The sequence below is a fragment of the Dendrobates tinctorius genome, unplaced genomic scaffold (assembly GCF_039654945.1).
Source record: "Dendrobates tinctorius isolate UK_male_01 unplaced genomic scaffold, ASM3965494v1 ptg000014l, whole genome shotgun sequence".
Lineage (NCBI taxonomy): Eukaryota > Metazoa > Chordata > Amphibia > Anura > Dendrobatidae > Dendrobates > Dendrobates tinctorius.
The window spans coordinates 2,693,184-2,720,681 of NW_027361682.1; the positions used below are offsets into that span (position 1 = coordinate 2,693,184).

At 45.3% G+C, this 27,498-nt stretch overlaps 1 protein-coding gene and 1 non-coding gene across 8 annotated transcripts in view; both read left to right on the top strand.

Moving 5' to 3' along the window:
* LOC141073618 (uncharacterized) overlaps positions 1-27,498 on the top strand; it is a 295,600-nt gene that overhangs the window by 232,287 nt on the left and 35,815 nt on the right. For 4 of the 7 annotated variants that reach the window (XM_073560922.1, XM_073560930.1, XM_073560950.1 and 1 more), the window contains one exon: positions 1,106-8,448. In XM_073560922.1, the coding sequence (XP_073417023.1) occupies positions 1,106-2,529 (1,424 nt within the window). In that variant the 3' untranslated portion in view covers positions 2,530-8,448. Of the gene's footprint in view, positions 1-1,090; positions 8,449-27,498 lie in introns of those variants that run through there. The other 3 variants (XM_073560936.1, XM_073560944.1, XM_073560964.1) reach the window with 2 other exon arrangements.
* Positions 6,333-6,405, top strand: TRNAK-UUU (transfer RNA lysine (anticodon UUU)). Its single transcript has one exon. It is a non-coding gene; the product is annotated as a tRNA-Lys (tRNA).

Here is a 27,498-nt window from a genome sequence, read left to right on the forward strand (position 1 = left end):
TGAGCTTCTGTTCTAACTTCCTCACCCCCTGGTGGTTGTACCTGGAGCAACGTCCCAGGTACACACGACAGTCTTTAAATGAAATCTGTGGCCAAGAGCCACTTGTAAGACCTGGCCTGGAGGGAGCGAACTGCCCCACTACCATCTTGTAGTTCACTCCAAAAGTAAAAGCCCATGCTTGTTTTTTTTTAAATTGGCCTTGGGCAAATAGCTTGCTCAAGACCAAACTTACTTAATGCACTTCATTGCAAGTCATAGGTCGGGAAGGGGTTAAAACATTATTATTATTAGTATAAGGTAAAATAGAAAGCAAACAGCTACCCTGGTAGTAAGAAAATAATCAGCCATGGGTCTAGAGGAGGACTGACCTCCATAATGTTACGTAACTGACCTGGTAGTACAAAACAACGTCTTTCTTTATCTACTTCTAGTGTGAAAATCAGATGGAGTTTTAAGTCAATTTTATGCAGAAGTATGAAAAATTTTGACAAACTTTCAAGCACCAGTGTAAGGTTAAGTGATTTACACAAGAACCAAGGACGGACAACTATGTTTGCTGAGGACAGTGCTGCAAATAGGAAATATTCAGATCCCCCAGTGCTCCCAAATTCAGCCAATGTTTTTGTTGGCTTACATAACATATATAAGAATATGAAGGACATGTTCTTTCTTGTACCCACTGTTTAGTTACATTAATAAAAAGATACACAAAACCTTACTTTTTTATCCAAATTCATAACTTGTGTACATGACTAATCTCTCCCAATGTGCTTTTCTCTGTGCTGTTGTGCTTGTATCTGTCTGAGAATGTATGAGTTAGAATTTCCTAATAAAACTGATTACAGATCCCTTTTAGGAGTCTCTTCTGAATGAGTAACTGGAAACGATTCATGACAGACACAGGGAATCATGACCTGAAAAGTGGCTATAATAAAGTAGTGAACATTTGTAAGGACATAACCTGGTGGCCAACACTGTGATCTCAGTCCCGCTTTGTGGTCTATTGTTCAGATTGCACAGACATGTTATTAACTATATAATAATAATAGTATTATAATTCCACTGCAATGTTACTGAAAAATAATAACAGTTTTATTTTTGGCAGGTGACTTTACCTGGAGCACTGAGGGACGTCTGATATTCTCAGATTTTTCAGCAGATAATTTTCATATGACACCCGATACTTATGAAGAACACGTCATTATACCAGATACACCTCAGGATGTTATCAGAAAAAATCTGTCATCTGATCCTTTTCAACAGGTTCTTGTTTCTGCTTCATCAAAGACAAATATCCAAAAAAATAGTCACAGAAAGGCTGTTGATCATGAAGCCGCTTACACCGGGGAGAAACAATTTTCATGTTCGGAATGTGGAAAATGTTTTACACACAGTTCGTGCCTTGTAAGACATCAGATGGTACACACAGGGGAGAAACCATTTCCATGTTCAGAATGTGGGAAAGGTTTTACAAAGAAATCACATCTTGATAGACATCAGCTAACACACACAGGGGAGAAGCCATTTTCATGTGCAGAATGTGGAAAATGTTTTACAGAGAAATCAAGTCTTGTTATACATCAGAGAATTCACACAGGGGAGAAGCCATTTTCATGTTCAGAATGTGGAAAATGTTTTACAGATAAATCCTGTTTTGTTAGACATCAGAGAATTCATGCAGGAGCGAAGCCATTTTCATGTTCAGAATGTGGGAAATGTTTTCATCGAAAAACACATCTTGTTGCACATCTGAAAAATCACACAGGGGATAAGCCATTTTCATGTTCAGAATGTGGGAAACGTTATAGTGAGAAATCCATACTACTTAAACATCAGAACATTCACACAGGAGAGAAGCCATTTTCATGTTCAGAATGTGAGAAATGTTTTAATCTGAAAGCAAGTCTTGTTGCACATCTGAAAACTCACACAGGGGAGAAGCCATTTTCATGTTCAGAATGTGGCAAACGATATAGTGAGAAATCCACACTTTCAAAACATCAGAGAATTCACACAGGGGAGAAGCCATTTTCTTGTTCAGAATGTGGCAAATGTTTTACACACAAATCAAATTTTATGATGCATCAGAGAATTCACACAGGGGAGAAACCATTTGCTTGTTCAGAATGTGGTAAATGTTTTATAGAGAAATCAAGTCTTGTTGCACATCAGAGAATTCACACAGGGGAGAAACCTTTTTTATGTTCAGAATGTGGGAAATGTTTTACAGAAAAATCAAGTCTTGTTGCACATCAGAGAATTCACACAGGGCAGAAACCATTTTCATGTTCAGAATGTGGGAAATATTTTAGTATTAAATCAAAACTTGCTAAACATCAGATAGTCCACACAGGAGAGAGGCCATTTTCATGTCCAGAATGTGAGAAATGTTTTACAACAAAATCATGTCTTGTTAGACATCAGAAAATTCACACAGGAGAGAAGCCATTTTCATGTTCAGAATGTGGAAAATGTTTTAATCGGAAAGCAAATCTTGTTACACATCTAAAAACTCACACAGGAAAGTAGCCATTTCCTTTTTTTTCAAATTCAAAGTTTTTTTTATTCTGTAACGGTATAACATAACAATAAACAAAATTAAAGTCTTGAAAACGAAGAACAGAAAAAAGCGATATATACACTTCATTACATAAAGAATGAACGCATATGAATAAAGAGGCATCATCATGGTACAAATATCATGAAATCAATGTAGTATATGGATAAGCAAGTCACTTCAAACATGAGAAGAAAAAGAAAAGTCAAGGGGATCCATGGGTATTTATCACTTTATAGAGTAGATTGGATTGCAATCAGTGTATTGTCAGGTGACATCAAGCCGCGAGGATAGTAATGGAGCAGCGTCAATAAGATGCCCCAATTGCTAACCCCATAGTCAGTCACATTGTAGGAAAACACAGACCCCAGAAAAAAGTTCTTTAATTGAAAGAATGACACAGACTCTTTTAATAAATCTTAATTAAACCATACTTACGAACTCACCCATTCCACCGGTGCCCTTGTCATCTGCAAAAGTTAAAAAAAAAACAACAAATTCCTCACCTTTCCGCAAAGATGCTGCTAATCCATTTGTCCCATGACGGGTCTAGCTGTCACATCTAGATGGCAAGCTGCATAGTTCCATGATGATGCGACCATACAGCCTGTCATCCAGCAGAGACGCTGAGCACCGTGTGCTCAGTGTCTCCCTGTGAACTCCTGTTCCCTGTATGAGGGCACCACAAGCGTGAGAATGTCCTGCGAGTTCACAGCCAATGAACTCACTTCATTGGGCGGGGTGATGAGGGGATGTGGGGAGAAAAGGGCACATGATGAGGGGCTTTGTGGGGAAGGGAGGCATGATGTGAGGCTTTGTGAAGAAGGTATGGTGAGGGGCTTTGTGGAGAAGGGGGCATGATGAGAGGCTTTGAGGAGAATGGAGACATGAGGGGGCATGATGAGTGGCTTTGTGGAGAAGGGGCATGATGAGGGGCTGTGTGGAGAAGAGGGGCATGATGAGGGTCTGTGGATAAGGGGGATGATGAGGGGTTTGTGGAGGAGAGGCAGGATGAGTGGTTTTGAGGATAAGTGGGGCATGATGAGGGGCTTTGTGATAACGGGAGCATGATGAGGGGCTTTGTGGATACCTAGGTCATGATGAGGGGCTTTGTAGATAAGGATGCATGATGGAGGTGCTTTATGGAGAAGAGGGGCATAATGAGGGTCTTTGTGGAGAAGGGTTAAGGGGCTGTGTAGCGAAGGGGGACATAATAGGGCTTTGTGGAGAATGGGGGGCATGTTGATGGGCTTTGTGGAGAAGGGGGGTGATATGGGACTTTGTTGAGTAGAAGGGCATGAAGGTGGCATGAGGGGCAGTGTGAAGAAGTGGGGGATGATGAGGGGCTGCGTAGAGAAGTGGGTGGATGATGAGGGGCTGTATAGAGAAGTTGGGGTGATGAGGGGCTGTATGGAGAAGTGCGGAATATAGGCCGCGTGGAAAAGGGGGATGATAAGGGTCTGTGTGGAGAAGGGGGGATGATGTGGAGCTGTGCAGGGAAGTGGGTAATGAGGAAGAGGGTCTGTGTGGGTAAGGGGGTGATGAAGCATACTAGGTGGCTGCAAGGTGAAGTGGGTGATGTAACTCCCTCGTAGATAAAATAGAAAAAAACAGCTCAACCAAGCTCTAGGTGCACAGAAGCATGGAATCCCTGGGACCAAATGTAAATAAACGTGAAGAAAATCCAGTTTCTTGGAAATTGCAAAATGTATTGAACTAAATAGATTAAAAAATCAAAATGTTCTAAATTGCAGAGACAGCATAACAACGCGTTTCAGACGCACATGCCTCCATGTGCTGTCTCTGCAATTTAGCATGTTTTGATTTTTTATCTATTTTTCAATAGATTTTACGATTTCCAATAAGCACATTCTTCACATTTATATTGTCACTGTTGTGAGGCTGCATGTTTGGGCTGTGGGGGGGGGAGGGTGATTTCACTCGTGCTTATTGTTTTTCTTATCTAACGTGGCATAGTTCTATTCATTGATTACTAAAGTTCGCTGTTATAGATTTGTATGTATCAATATATTTATATCTTTCTCCTTTTAGACTTACTGTATTTTTTTTTACTATACGACGCACTTTTTTTCTCCAAAAATGTGGAACAAATTGGAGTGTGCATCTTATAGTCTGGATGTCCCTAATCTGGCTGTGGTTGGGAGCGGCAGCGGTGGAGCAGTGGGTCACAGGAGGCATGAGCCGGCTGCTGCGGCTAACTCCTGTGCCCTCTGCTAAAGAGAAATGAAAATATACTCCACTCCACGCCCATGGGCGTGGAAAAGAATAAATATTCATTTCTCTTTAAAAGCGAGCACAGTGTTAGCCGCAGCTTCCTGCAGCTGCTCTGCGTTCGAGTGCACCAGCTACTCAAGGCAATGAATATTCACTGCATTCCACTCCCATAGGTGTGGAATGCAATGAGTATTTCTTTTCTTTAGTAGCGGCACACGTGAAAGCCCGGAAGCTACAAGAACCTAGCGGCTGACACTGTGCTTGCTAAAGAGCAATGAATACTCGGCGTGGAGAACAGTGGATATTCCGGCAGCTGTCCTCGGCGGCTTGTAAGCAGCGCATGACGTCACTGCCAGGTGCTGCTTACAAGCATAAAGCAGCTGTCACAGGGTTACCGCGACAGAACAGAGCCAGAAGACCGCAGCGTCTGATGGCTCCTGCTTTGCCGCTGAGAAGAAGCACTTCTCCGGCATATTAAGGGTGTTTTCTTTCAGCAAGACAGGGGTTAATCTGCCATGCGGAAATCCCTGCTACCAGCTGTGCTTGGCTAACCACTCCTCCTATAAAAGCTAGGTCTGCTGGCCAGATCTTTGTCCGAGTTAGCATTTGCTACAAAGATCTGGAGAGGGAGAAGGAGAAGCTGGTGGTTGGAGTGCTGGAGGAATTTATTGGGGGACTGGTGGTTTGTACGCTTGGAAATTCCTCATCCCATCCTGCTTTATTTTCTTCCCCTGTCCTTCACACCCTGGTGTATACCTCTGTGGTTTGTGAGAGTATTATTTGTGAGTGGAATTTTCTTTTACCCTCGTCTCGTTCCCCTGTCTGTCGGGTTTGTGTACTTGTGTACTTCGGTGCACAGTAGCGCCTCTCTTCCCCGTGTTGGGGGAAGGGGACAGATGCAGGGCTGAAGCTAGGAGACAGGGCTAGGGCAGAGGCCCCGACGTCCTCGCCATCTGAGGTATCCCGGGGAACAGGGCGAGTTAGGGTGCCCCTAGTGTCAGGGCCAGGAAAGGTACCCCTGGTCCCAGTTTACTCGCCAGCCTTCCGTCACAACTGTGCCACCTGTGGTAGCCTCACTGCTGCGCTGTAGGCCAGCTTTGATTAGGTGCAGCCCTGTTTCCACTCTACTGCCGTCTAGTGGTGCCTGCACCTACCTACATTGTAGCAGCATGACAGCAGCTGTTGGCACCGGAGCAGAACGCTGCAAGGGCACAGGGAGGCAAGAATGTTTTTTTCTGCTGGGGGCCATGCATACTACTCTAGGGATGGGGGGCCATACATACCAGGATAAGGATTGGGGCCAATCATACCAGGATGGAGATGGGGTTCATGCATACCAGGATAGGGATGGGGGCCATACATACCAGGATGGAGATGGGGTTCATGCATACCAGGATAGGGATGGGGGCCATACATACCAGGATGGAGATGGGGTTCATGCATACCAGGATAAGGATGGGGCCATGCATACCAGGATGAAAATGGGGTCCCTGCATACCAGAATAGGGATTGGGCCATGCATACCAGGATGGGGATGAGGACCCGGATAGCTCAGTCGGTAGAGCATCAGACTTTTAATCTGAGGGTCCAGGGTTCAAGTCCCTGTTCGGGCGTAAGCTTTTAGGGGAGAAAACAAGGGGAACTGCTACCTTGGATCTAATCCTTATAAACAGGGAGGAAATGGTTGAGGAGGTAAAAGTGGCTGGAACCCTAGGAGGTAGCGACCATGCTATTTTAGAATTTTGGATAACTAGAGGCGGAAGACCTGTGAAGACTCAGACGTCAAGGTTAGATTTCAGAAAGGCAGATTTTAAGGGATTCAGAAAGATAATTGGAGGGATCCAATGGCTGGATATCCTTAAAGACAAAAATGTCCAGGAAGGATGGGAAATCTTGAAAAATGAAATTCTCAAAGCACAGTTGTTAACAATTCCGAAAAGAGGGAATAGGAAGCATTTAAGGAAACCAGGATGGATGAACACAGAACTTAAGCACATGCTAAAAAGGAAGAAAAAAATGTTTATAAAATGGAAAGAGGGAGGCATATCTAAAGAAGAATATAATGCTGTCTGCAGAATCTGCAGGGCACAAATCAGATTAGCTAAAGCTGAAAATGAATTGAGGCTTGCAAGAGATGTCAAAAGCAATAATAAAGGATTTTGGGGATATGTCAAAAGTAAAAGAAAAGTCAAAGATGCTATAGGATTTTTACAGGATGAAAATGATGAAATGGTAAGACAGGATGTTGAGAAGGCTGAACTTTTAAATTCCTATTTTGCATCTGTTTTCTCTCAGAAAGGAAATGTAACACCAACTGTTATTCACTGTCCTATTAAGGGAATAGAAGAATCCAGGATATCTATAAACAGAAAGATAGTGAGGAAACACTTAGCTAACCTAAATGAATTCAAGTCTCCAGGTCCAGATGAATTACACCCCAGAGTACTGAAAGAGATAGCAGAAGAAATTTCTGAACCACTCTCCATAATCTTTGAAAATTCTTGGAGAACAGGAGAAGTGCCAGAAGACTGGAGAAGAGCAAATGTTGTTCCTATCTTCAAAAAGGGGAAGAAGGTGGACCCAGGCAACTATAGGCCGGTGAGTCTGACTTCTATACCAGGAAAGATCTTTGAACAAATTATTAAACAACATGTAAGTCAATACCTGGATAAGAATGAAGTGATCAAACAGAGTCAGCATGGGTTTGTAACTAATAAGTCATGTCAGACTAACTTAATTTCCTTCTATGACGGTATCACTGATTGGGTGGATCAAGGAAATGCTGTAGATATAGTATATCTTGACTTCAGCAAAGCATTTGACAAAGTCTCTCATACAATCCTTATTGAAAAAATGACTAAGTATGGAATGGACAAGGCAACTGTTAGGTGGATTCATAGCTGGCTTAGTGATCGGACCCAAAGAGTGGTCGTAAATGGCTGCACATCCAGTTGGAAGAATGTCTCAAGTGGGGTACCACAGGGCTCTGTCCTGGGCCCTGTATTGTTCAACATCTTTATCAACGATTTAGATGAAGGAATTGAGGGTAAACTGATTAAATTTGCTGATGACACAAAGCTAGGAGGGATAGCTAATACTAGAGAAGAGAGAGAGAGGATTCAAAAAGATTTAAATAAACTGGAGAAGTGGGCAGTAACTTTATTCTCATTTGCACAAGGAAAGACTAGAAGCAATGGGATGAAACTGAATGGGAGGAGACACAGATTAGATATTAGAAAAAACTTTTTGACAGTTAGAGTGATCAATGAGTGGAACAGGCTGCCACGAGAAGTGGTGAGTTCTCCTTCAATGGAAGTCTTCAAACAGAGGCTGGACAGACATCTGACTGGGATGATTTAGCGAATCCTGCTTTGAGCAGGGGGTTGGACCAGATGGCCCAGGAGGTCCCTTCCAACTCTACGATTCTATGATTCTATGACCAATCATACCAGGATAAGGATGTGGCCATGCATACCAGAACAGAGATGTGGTCCTGCATACCAGGATGGGGTATATTAAGTATAGAACCACATTTTTTGCTTCAATTTGTTTTCCTAATTTCCTCATCTAAAACCTAGGTGCGTCTTATGGTCCGGTGTGTCTTATAGTCTGAAAAATATGGTATTTGTGTTTTTAATAAAACTGTTTGAGAACTATTGATTGAGTTTTCATTTCTATATTTCTAAATCTCGGGGTATTTTCACACATTGCAATTTGTTCTGGAAATTATCTGCAGCAAAGTCCTCACCCGTAGACCCACACTAAATCGCTCAGATCTCACTGACAATTTCTTTCCTGTCCCCAACAGTATTTAGCATATTTTTTGGACTAGAAGAGGCAATTTTCCTCATCAAATTTCAGAGGAAAATTGGGGTGTGTCTTATAGTCCGAATATACAGTAGCTTACGGGGAGGGGGTTACAAGAGGCAGGATTCCTGCTGCTGAAAGTCGGGGGGTGGGAGGCAGCAGTTGTGGAGGGAGTCACAGGAGGCAAGGTCCCTGCTGCAGAAAGTCGGTGGCAGAAGTGGGGCGAGGCTGCGGGTCTTCAGCTGAGGTCAACCATCTTCCTGAAGCCTGCAGCTGGGAAATCGGTACACTCAGCTCTGTCTCTCCGCTGAAACCCCCTCATTCCAAGCCAGGACCTGCAGCTTTGCACCGCTGGGACACCCCCTTCTCCCACCCAGGGCCTGCAACATCTTCCAACCCCCGCTGGTTTCCTGCAGCACAGACCCTGCTACCTTTGATGCCAATACACCACCCTCACACGTAAGCTACCGTATGTTCAGACTATAAGACACCCTCATTTTATTTAATTTTTTTTTTCAAATTTTCCTTACCAAAATTTGGGGTGCGTCTTATGTTTTGAAAAATATATATATTTAATATATATATTTTTTTTAGAAAAAGTAAATAAAAACATGATAATCGCTAATGTAAAAAAATTTATTAGGTCCCAGCTGTGTTTCTCAGTGTACGTCACCTTTCTATGGCTACTTACCATTCTCTGACCCATACAGCCTGGTCCATTTTAGAAGTCATATAGAACAACATTTTTTTATGGATGATTATTAACCCCGTTCCAACAGTTGTAATAATATGCCCACGTCGAAATTGCTCTCTTTGATGTGGGCTCCAGCGCTGAGCCCACATCTTTTCCAGCACATGTCAGCTGTTTTGAACAGCTGACATGTGCTTCTAACAGTTGCGGGTGGAATCACGATCCACCCATTGCTGTTAACCTGTTAAATGCTGCTGTCAACCTCTGACAGTGGCTTTTGACTCACACTTATTGGAAGCCCTTCTAAAATCCCACCAATCGGTAACCCCATCATGTGATCGTGTGTCAACGATGGGTTTACATGACACCCAGAGTTCTTCAGCAGACCTCAATGGTTGTCATAGCCCGAATGCTATGAGTGCAGCCCGGTGGTCGGCCCTCATAGCAAGTGAGCATTTGTTATACACAGGCAATCTGATCATCATCTGTGTGTAGCAGTGGCGATCGGGATAAGGCAGCTTCTAGTTTCCCATGAAGACAATTGAAGCATGCAAAAAATAAAAATGTTTTTAAAATATTAAAAAAAAAGTTCAGATCAGCCCCTTTCAACTCATTCAAAATAAAACAATTTAAAAAAATCAAACATACACATATTTGGTATCGCCGCATGCAGAATCGCCCGATCTATCAATACAAAAGAAATTAACCTGATCGCTAAACGGCGTAATGTGAAAAAAGTCAAAATGCCAGAATTACGGTTTTTTTAGACGCAGCTACATTGCAATAAAGTGCAATAACGGGTGATCAAAAGATCGTATCTACACCAAAATGGTATCAATAAAAATGTCAGCTTGATAAGCAAAAAAAATTCCCTCACCCTGCTCCAGATCATGAAAAATGGAGACGCTATAGGTCTAGGAAAATAGCGCCATTTTTTTTTTTTACCAAAGTTTTTTTTTTTTTTTTCCAACTCTTAAATAACAAAGAACCTATACATGTTTGTTATGTCCATGTTATGAACTCGTAATGACCTGGTGAATCATAATGGCAGGTCGATTTTAGCATATAGTGAACATGGTTAAAAAAAACAACTGTGGTATTGCACCTTTTTTTTTTTGAAATTTCACCGCACTTGGAATTTTTTCCCGTTTTCAGTACATGATATGTGAAACCAATGGAGTCGTTCAAAAATACAACTCGTCCCGCAAAAAAACAAGCCCTAACGTGGTCATTTTGACCAAAAAATAAAAAAGTTTAGGCTCTGGGAAGAAGGGGAGCAAAAAACGAAAATGCAAAACGGTCATAAAGGGGTTAAGGGGCCATCAGTTGCTGAGTGTCTGATTCGGGTGCCCCTAATTCTCCATAGGATGGGCTCTGGAAGAGGTCACACTACATATTTTACAGAGGGATAAAAATACTCTTAACAATGTTGAGTATTTTTAGCCAAGAAGGACGTAATTTGCAGTAACTCAAATCTATGTACATAGTATACATTAGTCCTGGGCATAGTGCAGCACGCTGTCTCCTCCCACTATTCGGCACAAGTGTCTTGTGCAGAACATGCGTGCATGCAGGAAAGAGGCGCAGAAACCGGGAAAATGGGGAAAAGGTGGTGTTTTTTTTGTTCATCGGTATATAGGGGGGCTGTGAGTGAATATAAGTGGCTATGTGTGTGGAGGCTCTTACTATATACGGGGGCTGTGTTGACCAAAATACTTTCTGGGGTGTTGTGGGGGATTATACTGTGTATAGGGGCACACAAGAACCATTATACCATGGGTTTTTTTTTACCTTCCTCTGGATCAACATGTTAGGGCAGGTTGGGTTAGGATATGGGTTGAACTAGATGGACTTTTAAAGTCTTCCTTCAACCTTAATTACTGTGTTACTATGTGTGGGGCACTGTGAGGACTGTCATACCTGGTGTGGCTTCCTGTGGGGTCCATCGTGTGTGAGGAGGGCTGTGAGGACCATCATTACTGTCTGTGGGGATATATGGGTGCCATTACTCTTGTGGGGGACAGTGTGACCATCAAACCATGTGTGGGGGTGCTCTGAGATCCATCATGCTGTGAGGCCATCATATTGTCTGTGTGGAGCCATCAAATTTTGATGGGGTGCTGTGGGGGCATTGTACTGTGTGGGGCTGGGGATGTGGGGCCATGGTACATTATGGGGGCATTGTACTGTGAGTGTATGCATCGTTGTGTGTGACTAAGGCTGTGGAGGCATGGTATATGTGGTAGCATTGTACTGTGGTGGGAGCATCGTACTGTGTGTAGCTGTTTCCCAAGGTACAATGGCTGAATAAAGGGAGCAAATGATTTATAGATTTTAGAAAAAGCAGTGAATTATATGGAGCTGATTCTCTGTTACAAGTAACAATCAGTCCTATTGTGACATATAGCAGCGACTCAGTGGAATTAATTCTGCTCAGTATTAAGTGATACAGATAATATTGAGCAGAATTTCAGCCTATTGGTTCAGCCTCCACAACAGTCACAGTCTCTCATGTGGTGGCCCCTTGGGAAAATAAATTGGCCATTCCTGGAATACAGAATAATAAAATCTCACTATTTATGGGGGAAAATTGTATCTTATAACGATGCTTCCATGAGAGAACTCGTTTTTATCAGATGACCCCTGTATCACCTATCCAAGGTCATCAGTGGTTTCCAACAGTTGGAACCTGCACTGATCGGCAGTAGGGGCACACTTATCTCTGTAAGGCCCTGCTCACACTGGCATAAAATTCAGATGAGTGCAATTCAATGAAAAAATTAGACCAATATTATTCATGAGGCCATGCAGATCTGCATATTTTTTTTCTCAGCTGTATTCGGCAATAGTGATGGGCGAGCACTAAAATGCTCTGGTGCTCGTTTCGAGCATATTCAAATGCTTGGGTGCTCGACCCGAGCAACAAGCCCAATGTAAGTCTATGGGTAACTCGAGATTTGTTGCTGCGACCCCCCCGGGGGTCTTTTTAGGGTCTAAAAACTGGAAATTGATGGGAGCAGTGCTCAAATGACATGGGAACATCATGGGGAAGACCCCTGGAAGCATTTCTGACTCCCAGGTCACTGCTGTGAACAATGTTGTCAGAGTCTTAAGCCACTTTTACAGGTGCACAATAAAATATACAAAAACGAAACCAAAATGGATTTTCCTGGGAAATATGTTAGGTACATCCTTTCCACGATAATGATTTGTATATAAGGCAAAATAAATACCCCAAAACAAAAATACTCCTTCACCACTTGAGCTATGTTCACACGTAGTGTTTTTGATGCTTCTTTCAACTTTAGCATTGCTTTCAACCAAGACAAATGCATTCACTGGGAAATGTCATTTTAACATTTTACAACCTTATCTGGCCATGTGGTGTGTGACACATCATCAGACACATCCTGTTTCATTTATGAAGGAGGGACTCTGAAAGTCACAAAGTCTATTTTTATAGAATGTCGGGATTTGCTCTGGTAAGCAGTGGCAGGGCTGCTGTAACTGAGGCAACACGCAGGCTTAGAGTCCAACTTCAGTGGTTTAATGTCACTTTAAACAGCAGGTTAACAGAAAGTAAAGAAAAACACAAATATACTCTAACTTGGAGAACCACTGGTCTCAGACCCTTGCACGGGACGGGCTTAACTAAGCGGTGTCCGCCAGGTGCCATTCCCAGGGTTGTTTTGAGTCTTGCTGCTAAAGCTTTGCTGCACAGCTAGTCCAGCATAACAAATTCAGGCTAACTCCAGCCAAGTTCCTAATATCTTCCACACACACACTCACCTTGTGCCAAACACCAACCTCCATTACATAGCCCATAACCCCACCCACAGGTGAGGGACACTTCACATGGGTTGATCACATGACTGTGACATCATTGCAGGTCCTTCATTTTAGGGAAAATCCCGGTCAAACTTTATCCTGCTGGGAGAAATGTATCTCCCATCCAGCACTACATCCTTTGCTGTACCACACTATCTATCTATAGATATATCTGTCTATCTATAGATAGATATATCTATAGATGGATATATCTATAGATTGATCTATAGATAGATCTATAGATCTATCTATCCATATATCTATATCTATCCATAGATATATCTATAGATAGATAATGTCCAGAATCATGGGTGGCCCATAACTTTGCGCCCAAAGTTCTGAATGGGTTTGAAGTGCCGCCACTGAGTTCTACTGGATTTTATCTGAGCATAGAGACCAAATATGCCTATGGTATGTAATTCCTATTAGCTATGCTTTATAACTCCATAATTCAGAGTTCTGGAGGTGGCTAAATAATATGGGCGCGTGGGGAAAGGAATTCCGATTGTGTTCGGCTACTCTCAGAGATATTCACAGACAGAGGACAAAACCAGTCATAGGGTCAAAAAAGCAAATAAAATCAATTTTATTGGTACATAAAATATCATACAGACGAACAGGCACAAAGTGAGGCTAGAAGATGGAAAGGTCATTCTAACCACATGTAGGAGGCCCAAGGTAGGTATGTCAGAAGGAAGGTACATACCATCATAGTAGTGAACACAACACATTTCTCATATACAGTGGGGCAAAAAAGTATTTAGTCAGTCAGCAATAGTGCAAGTTCCACCACTTAAAAAGATGAGAGGCGTCTGTAATTTACATCATAGGTAGACCTCAACTATGAGAGACAAACTGAGAAAAAAAAATCCAGAAAATCACATTGTCTTTTTTTTTCATTTTATTTGCATATCATGGTGGAAAATAAGTATTTGGTCAGAAACAAGCAATCAAGATTTCTGGGTCTCACAGACCTGTAACTTCTTCTTTAAGAGTCTCCTCTTTCCTCCACTCATTACCTGTAGTAATGGCACCTGTTTAAACTTGTTATCAGTATAAAAAGACACCTGTGCACACCCTCAAACAGTCTGACTCCAAACTCCACTATGGTGAAGACCAAAGAGCTGTCAAAGGACACCAGAAACAAAATTGTAGCCCTGCACCAGGCTGGGAAGACTGAATCTGCAATAGCCAACCAGCTTGGAGTGAAGAAATCAACTGTGGGAGCAATAATTAGAAAATGGAAGACATACAAGACCACTGATAATCTCCCTCGATCTGGTGCTCCACGCAAAATCCCACCCTGTGGGGTCAGAATGATCACAAGAACGGTGAGCAAAAATCCCAGAACCACGCGGGGGGACCTAGTGAATGAACTGCAGAGAGCTGGGACCAATGTAACAAGGCCTACCATAAGTAACACACTACGCCACCATGGACTCAGATCCTGCAGTGCCAGACGTGTCCCACTGCTTAAGCCTGTACATGTCCGGGCCCGTCTGAAGTTTGCTAGAGAGCATTTGGATGATCCAGAGGAGTTTTGGGAGAATGTCCTATGGTCTGATGAAACCAAACTGGAACTGTTTGGTAGAAACACAACTTGTCGTGTTTGGAGGAAAAAGAATACTGAGTTGCATCCATCAAACACCATACCTACTGTAAAGCATGGTGGTGGAAACATCATGCTTTGGGGCTGTTTCTCTGCAAAGGGGCCAGGACGACTGATCCGGGTACATGAAAGAATGAATGGGGCCATGTATCGAGAGATTTTGAGTGCAAACCTCCTTCCATCAGCAAGGGCATTGAAGATGAAACGTGGCTCGGTCTTTCAACATGACAATGATCCAAAGCACACCGCCAGGGCAACGAAGGAGTGGCTTCGTAAGAAGCATTTCAAGGTCCTGGAGTGGCCTAGCCAGTCTCCAGATCTCAACCCTATAGAAAACCTTTGGAGGGAGTTGAAAGTCCGTGTTGCCAAGCGAAAAGCCAAAAACATCGCTGCTCTAGAGGAGATCTGCATGGAGGAATGGGCCAACATACCAACAACAGTGTGTGGCAACCTTGTGAAGACTTACAGAAAACGTTTGACCTCTGTCATTGCCAACAAAGGATATATCACAAAGTATTGAGATGAAATTTTGTTTCTGACCAAATACTTATTTTCCACCATAATAGGCAAATAAAATGAAAAAAAAACAGACAATGTGATTTTCTGGATTTTTTTTTCTCAGTTTGTCTCCCATAGTTGAGGTCTACCTATGATGTAAATTACAGACGCCTCTCATCTTTTTAAGTGGTGGAACTTGCACTATTGCTGACTGACTAAATACTTTTTTTCCCCACTGTATGCACAATGGCAATAGAGAATACCCAAAATAGGCAAGATTATCAAGGCGAGAATTAGGCCACATTCATCAAATAAATAAACAGCACTAAGCGTGCACCATAATGAAAAGATATATATACAAGTACCTTAGAGAGGCAAAGCCGCCTTCCTGCACAGTCCTACCCGCCCCGACGCGCATTTCGGCGTACCTTTATCAAGGGGCATAAGGTCCTAGTAACACATATGGTCTTTAAATAATACAGAGCCCGGAAATCCTCATTGCAGCCGCGCAGCCCCCTGATGACGTCACGTCCGCAGGATCGCGCTCACGCGAGCAGCCGACAATCGGAGTCACGCGGGCCCCACGTGACCCAGAAACCGGCGCATCGCTGAGCTGCGAGCCAGCGACGCACAGAGAGCAGGGTGCAGGCGCACTGCAATGGAGAAACAGGACGCACCATTGCAAGTACTGGCAAAAGAATGGGCAAACATACAAAGGTATACACGGCATATGCCTTATACAAAGCAGCCCAATATATATCCGTATATGGTGCCAAATGTTAATAAAAACAAAGATATTTGTAATAAATGGAAGATTAACCCCAATACAAATAGCGCCCTAAAAGCGGGCTAATGGTAGGCACCATAGCAGCTTATCTAATCAGCACCTGGCACAATATATGCACCATGCTATAAAACGGCCATCAAACACCGAAGCAAGTATGTATAGAAAAATAATAATAACAATAATCCCTAACAAGAATCACTAACAAAATCACTATATATATGTATATATGCATATAGGAGTATCATATAACACATTCAAGGGATCAGGGAAATATAATTAAACAATATAATAAAATTATGTTTATTGAGCCATATATAGATGTGTAAGGATGAATGCAATTCCTATTAGCTATGCTTAATAACTCCATAATTCAGGGTTCTGGAGGTGGCTAAATAATATGGGCGCGTGGGGAAAGGAATTCCGATTATGTGTTCGGCTACTGTCAGAGATATTGCATTCTGTTATTATAGGTCATTTTCCAGATTCAATACCTCAGAGCCTGCTGTGACTTTTTGTACAACAGTATCTCCATGTCAGACAAAAGAGCCAGCTGGCTGCAGCTGCAAAAAAAGTTCCCACCCTTGTGTTAAACGGATTGTCCACTTATTTAATTTAACCCCCCAATGTATCCCCCCGGGGCCCCTAATGAATTTTGTAAATACCTCATGTTGCCTATACTGCCTGTGAGCGGCGCTATCACTGGCCGCTCACGGGCAGCACGTGACCCCCGGCTACAGCCGGAAGTCCCTCTTCCTCCTTCCGCGCTGGCTGCCAGGCTGTGGGCGGGGTTATACCCCCGCATCACACCCGGCATCCACCGCGCGCCCATTCATTGAGAAAGCGCGCAGCGGATACTGGGTGTGATGCGAGGGTAACCCCACCCACAACCCAGCAGCCACAACGGGGACCCAGCGCTGAGTCAGGTCTCACTTGATGTGACGTCAGTGCTGGGTCATGTGCTGCCTGTGAGAGGCCAAGGATAGCGGCCTTTCACAAATTCATTAGGGTCCCCGGGGGAATACATTGGGGTGTTAATTTAAAGTAGTGGACAACCCCTTTAAAGGGAATCTGTCAACACTTTTTTCGAATGAGCTGCCGGCACCGACATCAGGGGCTTATCTACAGCAATCTGTAATGCTGTAGATAAGCCCCCGATGTAACCTGAAAGAAAAACATGTTAGATTATACTCACCGGGGGCGATGCGGTCTGGCGCCTCCCATCTTCATACGATGCCGTCCTCTTCTTTCCTTCCTGTCGCGGCTCCTGCACAGGCGCACTGCTCTGCCCTGTTGAGGGCAGAGCAGAGTCCTGTAGTGCGCAGGCGCTGGGAGAGGACCGGCACCTGCACACTGCAGTATTCTGCTCTGCCCTCAACAGGGCCGACAGGAAGGGAAGAAGAGGACGGCATCGTATGAAGATGGGAGGCGCCGGACTGCAACACCCATCGGACCGGACAGCCCCCTCCGGTGAGTATAATCTAACTCCTTTTTCTTCTCTTTCAGGTTACAAAAGGGGCTTATCTACAGTATTACAGAATGTTGTAGATAAGCCCCTGATGTCGGTGCCGGCAGCTCATATTCGAAAAAAGGGGTGACAGATTCCCTTTAAGAGCTTCAAAGAGTTTCTTTCTAGCTCTTTTAATTAAAAAAAAATAATGATCCTGTGGAATCCCAAGGGTGGGGGCACATTTCAGGAGGGGAGAGCATTTTACTTTGTCCCTCACAGATGTGGAATATGTTGGTTTTATATAAAAATAAAGATGATTATTAACGTCTGTTGTTCTCTTTTATGATAACTGTCGGTTTTGCTCTTTTATTATGACTGTCAGTTGATCTCTTTTATGAAGACTGTCCATTGCGCTGTTATGTTGACTGCAGGTTGCGCTCTTTTATGGTGACTGTCGGTGGCTCTCTTTTATGGTGACTGTTGGATGTGCTCTCTTTTATGGTGACTGTCGGTGGCTCTCTTTTATGGTGACTGTCGGTGGTGCACTTTTATGGTGACTTTTGGATGTGCTCTTTTATGATGATTGTCACTGAAGCTCTCTTATGATGACTGTCGGTGGCGCTCTCTTTTATGATGACTGTCGGTGGCGCTCTCTTTTATGATGACTGTCGGTGGCGCTCTCTTTTGATGACTGTCGGTGGTGCTCTCTTTTATGATGACTGTCGGTGGCGCTCTCTTTTATGATGACTGTCAGTGGCGCTCTCTTTTATGATGACTGTCGGTGGCTCTCTGTTATGATGACTGTCGGTGGCGCTCTCTTATGATGACTGTCGGTGGCGCTCTCTTTTATGATGTCAGTGACGCACTCTTATGATACCTGTGGGTGGCGCTCTTTCTCCCCGTGAAGCTCCGCCCTCTCCTCAGTGTCTGAAGCTCCGCCCTCTCCTCAGTGTCGCGGCTGCGGACAGGATGGTGACAGACAGGAGAATTCACACTCTGGTGACACTGAACAATCAGCGCTGAGCGGAATTATTTATATTACAGAAAGTGACAAGAAAAATGTAAGATTTATAAATCAGGAAAAAAGAATTTTACCCAAATCCATAAACTCTAGAGCAGAGGAAAGACCCTTCCTGTCTGACCTGTGATGTCTGCGCCATTATACCCTGCAGCCATTCCAGGAAGAAGAGGCGACTACAATGGAGACTGGAGGAGGAGCTCCCCATAGCCACTCCATTCTAGACGCCTCAGTGCTGAGCTGCCTGCAGCGGAGGGAGAATGTGAGGCCGCGCCCCAGCACTGCGACCTATCACCTCACACTGAGGGCTACAGCGGAGAGAGCGGGAAAGGAGGAGGAGCCGGAACAGCTACACACTACACTGTACACTGCGGAGCCTGCGGCCAGGACCTGTGATGACGTCACCGTCACATGATCACTACATGGGGGAGGAGCAGGATGGGCGGAAGAGGCGACATGTAAGAGCTGGAGGAGAAGTCTGCACTGGTGAGCGGTAATGGGGGAGCAGGGACTGTGTGATAGAGGGGACAGGACTCAGTCCTGGGGAGCACCGGGACTCTGCACATTAGGGTACAGCCGGCTCCACATGTAAGAGCTGGAGGAGAAGTCTGCACTGGTGAGCGGTAATGGGGGAGCAGGGACTGTGTGATAGAGGGGACAGGACTCAGTCCTGGGGGAGCACCGGGACTCTGCACATTAGGGTACAGCCGGCTCCACATGTAAGAGCTGGAGGAGAAGTCTGCACTGGTGAGCGGTAATGGGGGAGCAGGGACTGTGTGATAGAGGGGACAGGACTCAGTCCTGGGGGAGCACCGGGACTCTGCACAATAGGGTTCAGCCGGCTCCACATGTAAGAGCTGGAGGAGAAGTCTGCACTGGTGAGTGGTAATGGGGGAGCAGGGACTGTGTGATAGAGGGGACAGGACTCAGTCCTGGGGGGCACCGGGACTCTGCACATTAGGGTACAGCCGGCTCCACATGTAAGAGCTGGAGGAGAAGTCTGCACTGGTGAGTGGTAATGGGGGAGCAGGGACTGTGTGATAGAGGGGACAGGACTCAGTCCTGGGGGGGCACCGGGACTCTGCACAATAGGGTTCAGCCGGCTCCACATGTAAGAGCTGGAGGAGAAGTCTGCACTGGTGAGAGGTAATAGGGGAGCAGGGACTGTGTGATAGAGGGGACAGGACTCAGTCCTGGGGGAGCACCGGGACTCTGCACATTAGGGTACAGCCGGCTCCACATGTAAGAGCTGGAGGAGAAGTCTGCACTGGTGAGTGGTAATGGGGGAGCAGGGACTGTGTGATAGAGGGGACAGGACTCAGTCCTGGGGGGGCACCGGGACTCTGCACAATAGGGTTCAGCCGGCTCCACATGTAAGAGCTGGAGGAGAAGTCTGCACTGGTGAGTGGTAATGGGGGAGCAGGGACTGTGTGATAGAGGGGACAGGACTCAGTCCTGGGGGAGCACCGGGACTCTGCACATTAGGGTACAGCCGGCTCCACATGTAAGAGCTGGAGGAGAAGTCTGCACTGGTGAGCGGTAATGGGGGAGCAGGGACTGTGTGATAGAGGGGACAGGACTCAGTCCTGGGGGAGCACCGGGACTCTGCACATTAGGGTACAGCCGGCTCCACATGTAAGAGCTGGAGGAGAAGTCTGCACTGGTGAGCGGTAATGGGGGAGCAGGGACTGTGTGATAGAGGGGACAGGACTCAGTCCTGGGGGGGCACCGGGACTCTGCACATTAGGGTACAGCCGGCTCCACATGTAAGAGCTGGAGGAGAAGTCTGCACTGGTGAGCGGTAATGGGGGTGCAGGGACTGTGTGATAGAGGGGACCGGACTCAGTCCTGGGGGAGCACCGGGACTCTGCACATTAGGGTACAGCCGGCTCCACATGCAAGAGCTGGAGGAGAAGTCTGCATTGGTGAGCGGTAATGGGGTAGCAGGGACTGTGTGATAGAGGGGACAGGACTCAGTCCTGGGGGGGCACCGGGACTCTGCACATTAGGGTACAGCCGGCTCAACATGTAAGAGCTGGAGGAGAAGTCTGCACTGGTGAGCGGTAATGGAGGAGCAGGGACTGTGTGATAGAGGGGACAGGACTCAGTCCTGGGGGGCACCGGGACTCTGCACATTAGGGTACATCCGGCTCCACATGTAAGAGCTGGAGGAGAAGTCTGCACTGGTGAGCGGTAATGGGGGTGCAGGGACTGTGTGATAGAGGGGACCGGACTCAGTCCTGGGGGAGCACCGGGACTCTGCACATTAGGGTACTGCCGGCTCCACATGTAAGAGCTGGAGGAGAAGTCTGCATTGGTGAGCGGTAATGGGGTAGCAGGCACTGTGTTATAGGGGGGACAGGACTCAGTCCTGGGGGAGCACCGGGACTCTGCACATTAGGGTACAGCCGGCTCCACATGTAAGAGCTGGAGGAGAAGTCTGCACTGGTGAGCGGTAATGGGGGAGCAGGGACTGTGTGATAGAGGGGACAGGACTCAGTCCTGGGGGGGCACCGGGACTCTGCACATTAGGGTACAGCCGGCTCCTCATGTAAGAGCTGGAGGAGAAGTCTGCACTGGTGAGCGGTAATGGGGGAGCAGGGACTGTGTGATAGAGGGGACAGGACTCAGTCCTGGGGGGGCACCGGGACTCTGCACATTAGGGTACTGCCGGCTCCACATGTAAGAGCTGGAGAAGAAGTTTGCACTGGTGAGCGGTAATGGGGGAGCAGGGACTGTGTGATAGAGGGGACAGGACTCAGTCCTGGGGAGCATCGGGACTCTGCACATTAGGGTACAGCCGGCTCCACATGTAAGAGCTGGAGGAGAAGTCTGCACTGGAGAGCGGTAATGGGGCAGCAGAGACTGTGTAATAGAGGGGACAGGACTCAGTCCTGGGGAGCACTGGGACTCTGCACGTTAGGGTACAGCCGGCTCCACATGTAAGAGCTGGAGGAGAAGTCTGCACTGGTGAGCGGTAATGGGGCAGCAGGGACTGTGTGATAGAGGGGACAGGACTCAGTCCTGGGGGAGCATCGGGACTCTGCACATTAGGGTACAGCCGGCTCCACATGTAAGAGCTGGAGGAGAAGTCTGCACTAGTGAGTGGTAATGGGGGAGCAGGGACTGTGTGATAGAGAGGACAGGCCATCAATTTTTCATCCAAAATACCACGTCATCATACTTCAGATGGACACCTGTAAATGCAGCAGAAATTGTGACTTTTTGGTGCATTATGCTGTATATGATCATAGTCAGAAAACCAGAGCTTAAGTAGTACTGGACTGCTGATATACTCTACAGCACACCGGTATTTTGTATGGCCATGACAAGGACATGATTTGATGAGATCCCAAAATTTTTTAAGTTATAGTGATAAAGTGCACAACTCCCATAGGGACGTCTATATATGAATCTCTGGTTCTTAACAAAAGGGAGGCTAAACATCTGACAATACATGCCCAGTAACAGGGCCAGGTATGGAATTAAGCCGTACAAGCTGTGTGAGAGTACCTCGGGGTACAGCCACAGGTTTAGGGTCTATGAGGGGAAGGACATCCGCATTGACCATCCCCGGAGTGCAATGCTCTCTGTCCTGGGGTGAGTGGGGAAAATTGTGTGGGAATTGCTGCTTCCACAGTGGGATATGGGTTATCACCTTTACATAGGTAACGTTTACACCAGCATCCCACTCTTCAAGACCCTTTGTGTCAGTGGTACAGTAGCATGTGGCACCATGCAAAAAAATTAGAGAGGCCTCCCTAAGGCTGGTTTCACACTAGCGGTTTTTAGCGCAGCGCATCGTGCGCGTATATGCGCATGCGTCCTGAGCCCCAATCTTTAACATGGGTGCGCATGGTCTAGCGTTTGCGTTTTTGTGCGCATGTGGTTTTTGTAGTGTGCGCCTAGGAGCATCGGACGCACCCTGTCGCATTTTTTGTGCCTCCAACCTGTGTGACAAAAACGCATGCACACGGAATGTGCAAAAAAAATCACATTACAGTCTATGGGAATGCTGGCGTGCGTTTTAAGAGTTAACATGGCTAGAAACTGGTTAAAAAGCATGCTCATAAAATAAGCAAACGCATTATGCATTTTTTGCATGCGTTTCTATTGCGCACGATGCGCAGCGCTAAAAAACGCTAGTGTGAAAGTAGCCTAAGATGCTAATTGGGCAACTGCCGAGAGAGGGCGATAGCAGAGAATTTTTTGGGTATTACTCCTTACATACAGACCACACTGATGTCAGTTTGCATGTTATTGCTGATCTGTCTATATTTATTCCGTTATTATTGCTATCTTTCTTTGTATGCCATGAGACGGGATAGTCAGGGAGTCCGATGTTAGAAGCCAGGAAGATATGTCATAAATAGAAAAAGAGGCGTAGTCAGGTAAAGTTCTGAGGTCAGAATACCAGCAGATTAGAGCAGAAGGGGTTAAACAGATGTATGGGCAGAACGAGATTCAAGGTCGGGCAGCAAAATATCTACAAACAGTATGAAAGGCACAGAGTGAAAAACCACAAAGAAGCTGAACATATGTCTGGCAGAGATCTGGGAGATACAGCTCAGTTAAATAGCCTGGCAATCACCTGTGATAATGATTCCCTGGAGACAGCCAGTGCCTCCCAGTCTCAGATTGGATGGCCGAGCTGTCAATAAACACACTGACAGCTCAGCATGCCCCTGCTCCAGACTGGATGACTGAGCTGTCAGTAACTGTATACCAGAAATACTGAGGGGTAGAACCATGATAATAGTCCCTCCCCTTCCGCCCTTTTTTGTCCTTCTTTGTTTCCAGTTCCACTCTACTACCTGTACTGGGAACAAAAGGGGCAGTATCTCAAAATGGTGCATAAATAGTAAGAAAGTAGTATTGAATGGGCTAAATGAATTAAAAGTTGAGCATGTAACAAATAGGTGACTGTAGAGCCCCTGCTATTCAAAGAACCTACAATAATTGTGTACAGCCTAGAAAAGGTACAAAAGTACTATATATGACTGAAAAGAAATAGCACATAAAAGACAAGTAGTTTAAAAATAAGGGAAACACTGGAGAGCGACAAACACATCAGGAGGGGACGCTAGTACATTAGAATGATGGTGTAAGAACAATGTATACAAATAAGTACATAATGGGAGAACGATGTCATTCAGCCAATAACATACAAGCCCAAGTAATAGTGGTATATAGCGAGGTAAAGCTACAGTTTGTGAATAAGGGCTGCAAATATGAAGAGAAAAAGTAAAGGACCAATATTTACCCATATGTTCCTCCTGCCGGGATGGCGTAAGCCCCAACGTTTTGGCGCTAGCCTTTGTCAGGGGGTCGGGTCAAACCAGTGGAGAGAATGATTTAACATACTGCAAACCAATCAGAACTGCTCTGTCACAAAATCCGAATCGGGCACACCACGCACTCCCTCGTCGGAAGTAGGGTGGGTCACTTGACTTCAAACCCGGCCTTGTCAATGATGAGGGCAGGGAGGGCAAGATACACCATGCCCGGATATACAGTACCTTCTTATTCAAAGAGTTTTTTGTTTATTTTCATGACTATGAAAAATGTAGATTCACTCTGAAGGCATCAAAACTATGAATTAACACATGTTGAATTATATAATTAACAAAACAGTGTGAAACAACTGAAAATATGTCTTATATTCTAGATTCTTCAAAGTAGCCACCTTTTGCTTTGATTACTGCTTTGCACACTCTTGGCATTCTCTTGATGAGCTTCAAGAGGTAGTCACCTGAAATGGTCTTCCAACAGTCTTGAAGGAGTTCCCAAAGATGCTTAGCACTTGTTGGCCCTTTTGCCTTCACTCTGCGGTCCAGCTCACCCCAAACCATCTCGATAGGGTTCAGGTCTGGTGACTGTGGAGGCCAGGTCATCTGGCGTAGCACCCCATCGCTCTCCTTCTTGGTCAAATAGCCCTTTATTAATTCTATCTCTGTTTGTATGGTCTTTCCAATATTGTCCTCCTTCTCAGTCCCACTCTACTACCTGTATTGGTTAACTCCTGTATATGGGGTTAATATCCTCCACATCCGCCATCTTTTCCTGGTGTCTCTGACCCTGTGCACATGTGACCGCAGAGTCGGTTACATCAGCCGCTCTGTGTACCCTTCTATACTGTTGTGCTTATCATTTTTTAGTCATTAGTATCATTATTTCTGCCCTGACACATATCCCCTTCTAGGTTTTCTCAATTTATTCAGCACCTTTCTGGGACAATCACATTTACTGGGATTACAGTTTTCTGTAGTTTATATTAATGTTCTATCGTTATCTGTTACTGTCGTCCCTGGTTCTGCCATCCCGATCTCTGTGGATGTTCCCTGCAATTTATAACTTTGTTTTTATGGAATATTTAATAAAGATTCAGTTCATTTAGATTTGTTCTGTGTTTTTGGTGTAGGATTGTAGATATTCTGGGATAAATCTCTGTGTGTGACTATAATGGGACTGTGTATTATACCGGGGGCAGGACGGGGCCATGACTGGATGTAGTGATCATGTGAAGCCGGTAACAGCTCCGGAGATTTCTTACATGGGATCTTTATGATGTTACATCATCATCTTCTCCCCATTCAGGTCCCTACAATATCGGATCCTCTCAGTGGAGATCTTCTATATAAGAGAATTCTCCTGAGTGACCCCACAAGGATGGAAAGGGACAGGGACAAGATGGCGGAGAGGATATTACACCTCACCCTAGAGATCCTCTTCCGGCTTACTGGAGAGGTGAGAAATTCTGATGACGTCACATTACATCATTCTTATCTATGGGAATAACAGATGGACCAAACTGGAGAGGTGAGGACTCTGGAAATGTCTGTAGTGAGGTTTATTAATGTGTTTCTCCATAACTAGGATTACATAGTAGTGAAGAAGACCTCTAGTGAGCGCTGTCAGTCCCCTGTGTCTGAGGGATGGGGAAGACCCCTGAGCCCAATCCCGGTGCCTCCACCTCACCTCCTCATGCATGAGGACATTAATGGCCAGAAGATCCTAGAACTCACCTACAAGATGATTGAGCTGCTGACTGGAGAGGTGACACTGCTGGGAATACGGGAACCTTATACAGTAACGCTATGGAGGGATCAGAGGGATGACGGTAGCATTGTATGTGTCAGGTTCCTATAAGGTGTCAGGATGTCGCCGTCTATTTCTCCATGGAGGAGTGGGAGTATTTAGAAGGACACAAAGATCTGTACAAGGACGTCATGATGGAGGTTCCCCAGCCCCTCACATCACCAGGTAATAGGACTAAATACACACAGCCTATAATTATCTGTAAGTAAAGAATGAATTCAGTCCCTGTATGTGTTTCCTCCAGTTCTATCCAGTGAGAGGACAACACCAGAGAGATGTCCCCGTCCTCTTCTTCCACAGGACTGTAAACAAGAAGATCCCGATGTTCCTCAGGATCATCAGGTAGATGGGTAGAGTGTGTCATGAGATTTTCCCTATGATGTGTAGACGGCTGTGAAGGTCTTAAAGGGAATCTGTCACCTATTTTTCGCCTATCAGCTGCCGGCACCGACATCGGGGTCTTATCTACAGCATTACAGAATGCTGAAGATAAGCCCCAGATGTCGGTGCCGACAGCTGATAGGCGAAATATAGGGTGACAGATTCCTTAAGTTCAGTCTTGTTTTAACCACCAGTATAACGGAAGACTGAGATGGCTGTATAACTTGGACGGGGATTGCATCACAATACTCAGGCTGGCAGCTCTCACGACCCAAGAATGACAGCATGTATTTCTATGCAACTGTCCTGCTTGGATCACACACCTAATATGCCTCAAGTGCCAACAATAATAGCACAACTGCACTCTACAGAGCCGCATATAGGAAGCATGCACTAGAACTACAGTTTATTGTGTATACAGTGAACCACCTAGAAACATCTCCAATGTAACTCTCCCCTGCCCAGCTGCAGGACTGACTCGCTGTAACTCTTCCCCTGCCCAGCTGTAGGGCTGTTCGTCTGTAACTCTCCCTTGCGCATTTGCCTTCAGTCCATAACAATCGCATAAAAGTAAGTAATAAACCATAGCAATAACCTTATAGTTACTGCACTTTTCATCAGAGTCATGGAATAACAATATATCCTGCAACACCACAAATACACCTTTATTCCACAGATCAATTCTCTTCAGGAGTTGCCAGTGTCTTCTATTCCTTTACACCAGGAATTTGACATTGAGTTTTCCTTGATCCCCACCTTCACAGTCCTCATATCTTAACCCTATAAAGCATCTCTGGGACGAGGTAGAATTGGTTGCTCAGAGCATCTCAGCACCTTCATCTAATTTGCGGTAACTAGAAGAACCTATCCTGTTGGCATGGGCCAGTATTCCTGGGGAACAGTCTCGGCACCTTGTGCAATCTGTGACACGATTAATTGCTGAGGTTGTGAAGGGCAAAGAAGACCCTAGGTGTTATTAGATGGGTGTCTCTAGTAATGTGGCCATTCAGTGTATGTGTTATATCTGGTGGAGATGACAGGATAAAGCTGATCATAGACATTAGATGGGGTCTGGATCTTCCCAAACGTCTCCATCTGTCAGTGACTTTTACAATCTTTGTTTCAGGGTGAAGATCTGACTCTCTATAATACTACAGAGACATATGTGAGGGGTGATGAGCGGTGTAAGGAGGAGATTCCTACAGATAACTGCACAGGTGCGTAGTGACCACTAAATGCAGAGAAGTCACAGGCTCTAATCAGTCACTCGCTTGTAGAGTAAGTTTAGACTTCTGAGTTTTTTTGGATATATTCATGTCAAACTTTTGCTGTGGATATAGGGGCTGATACATTTTGGATTTAGGCTAAGTTCACACTTGCTTATGGCTCATCTGCGTATGGCTGCCTACGTCCTCCCTTAAGCTCTGCCTACTTCCTCCTGAGTCCTGCGTTGTCCTGTGTACCGATCTTTTAACATTGGGTACGCAGGGACATGCAGTGTATGCGGATGAGTCTGCATGCAGCGTTTTGATGTGCCCGACG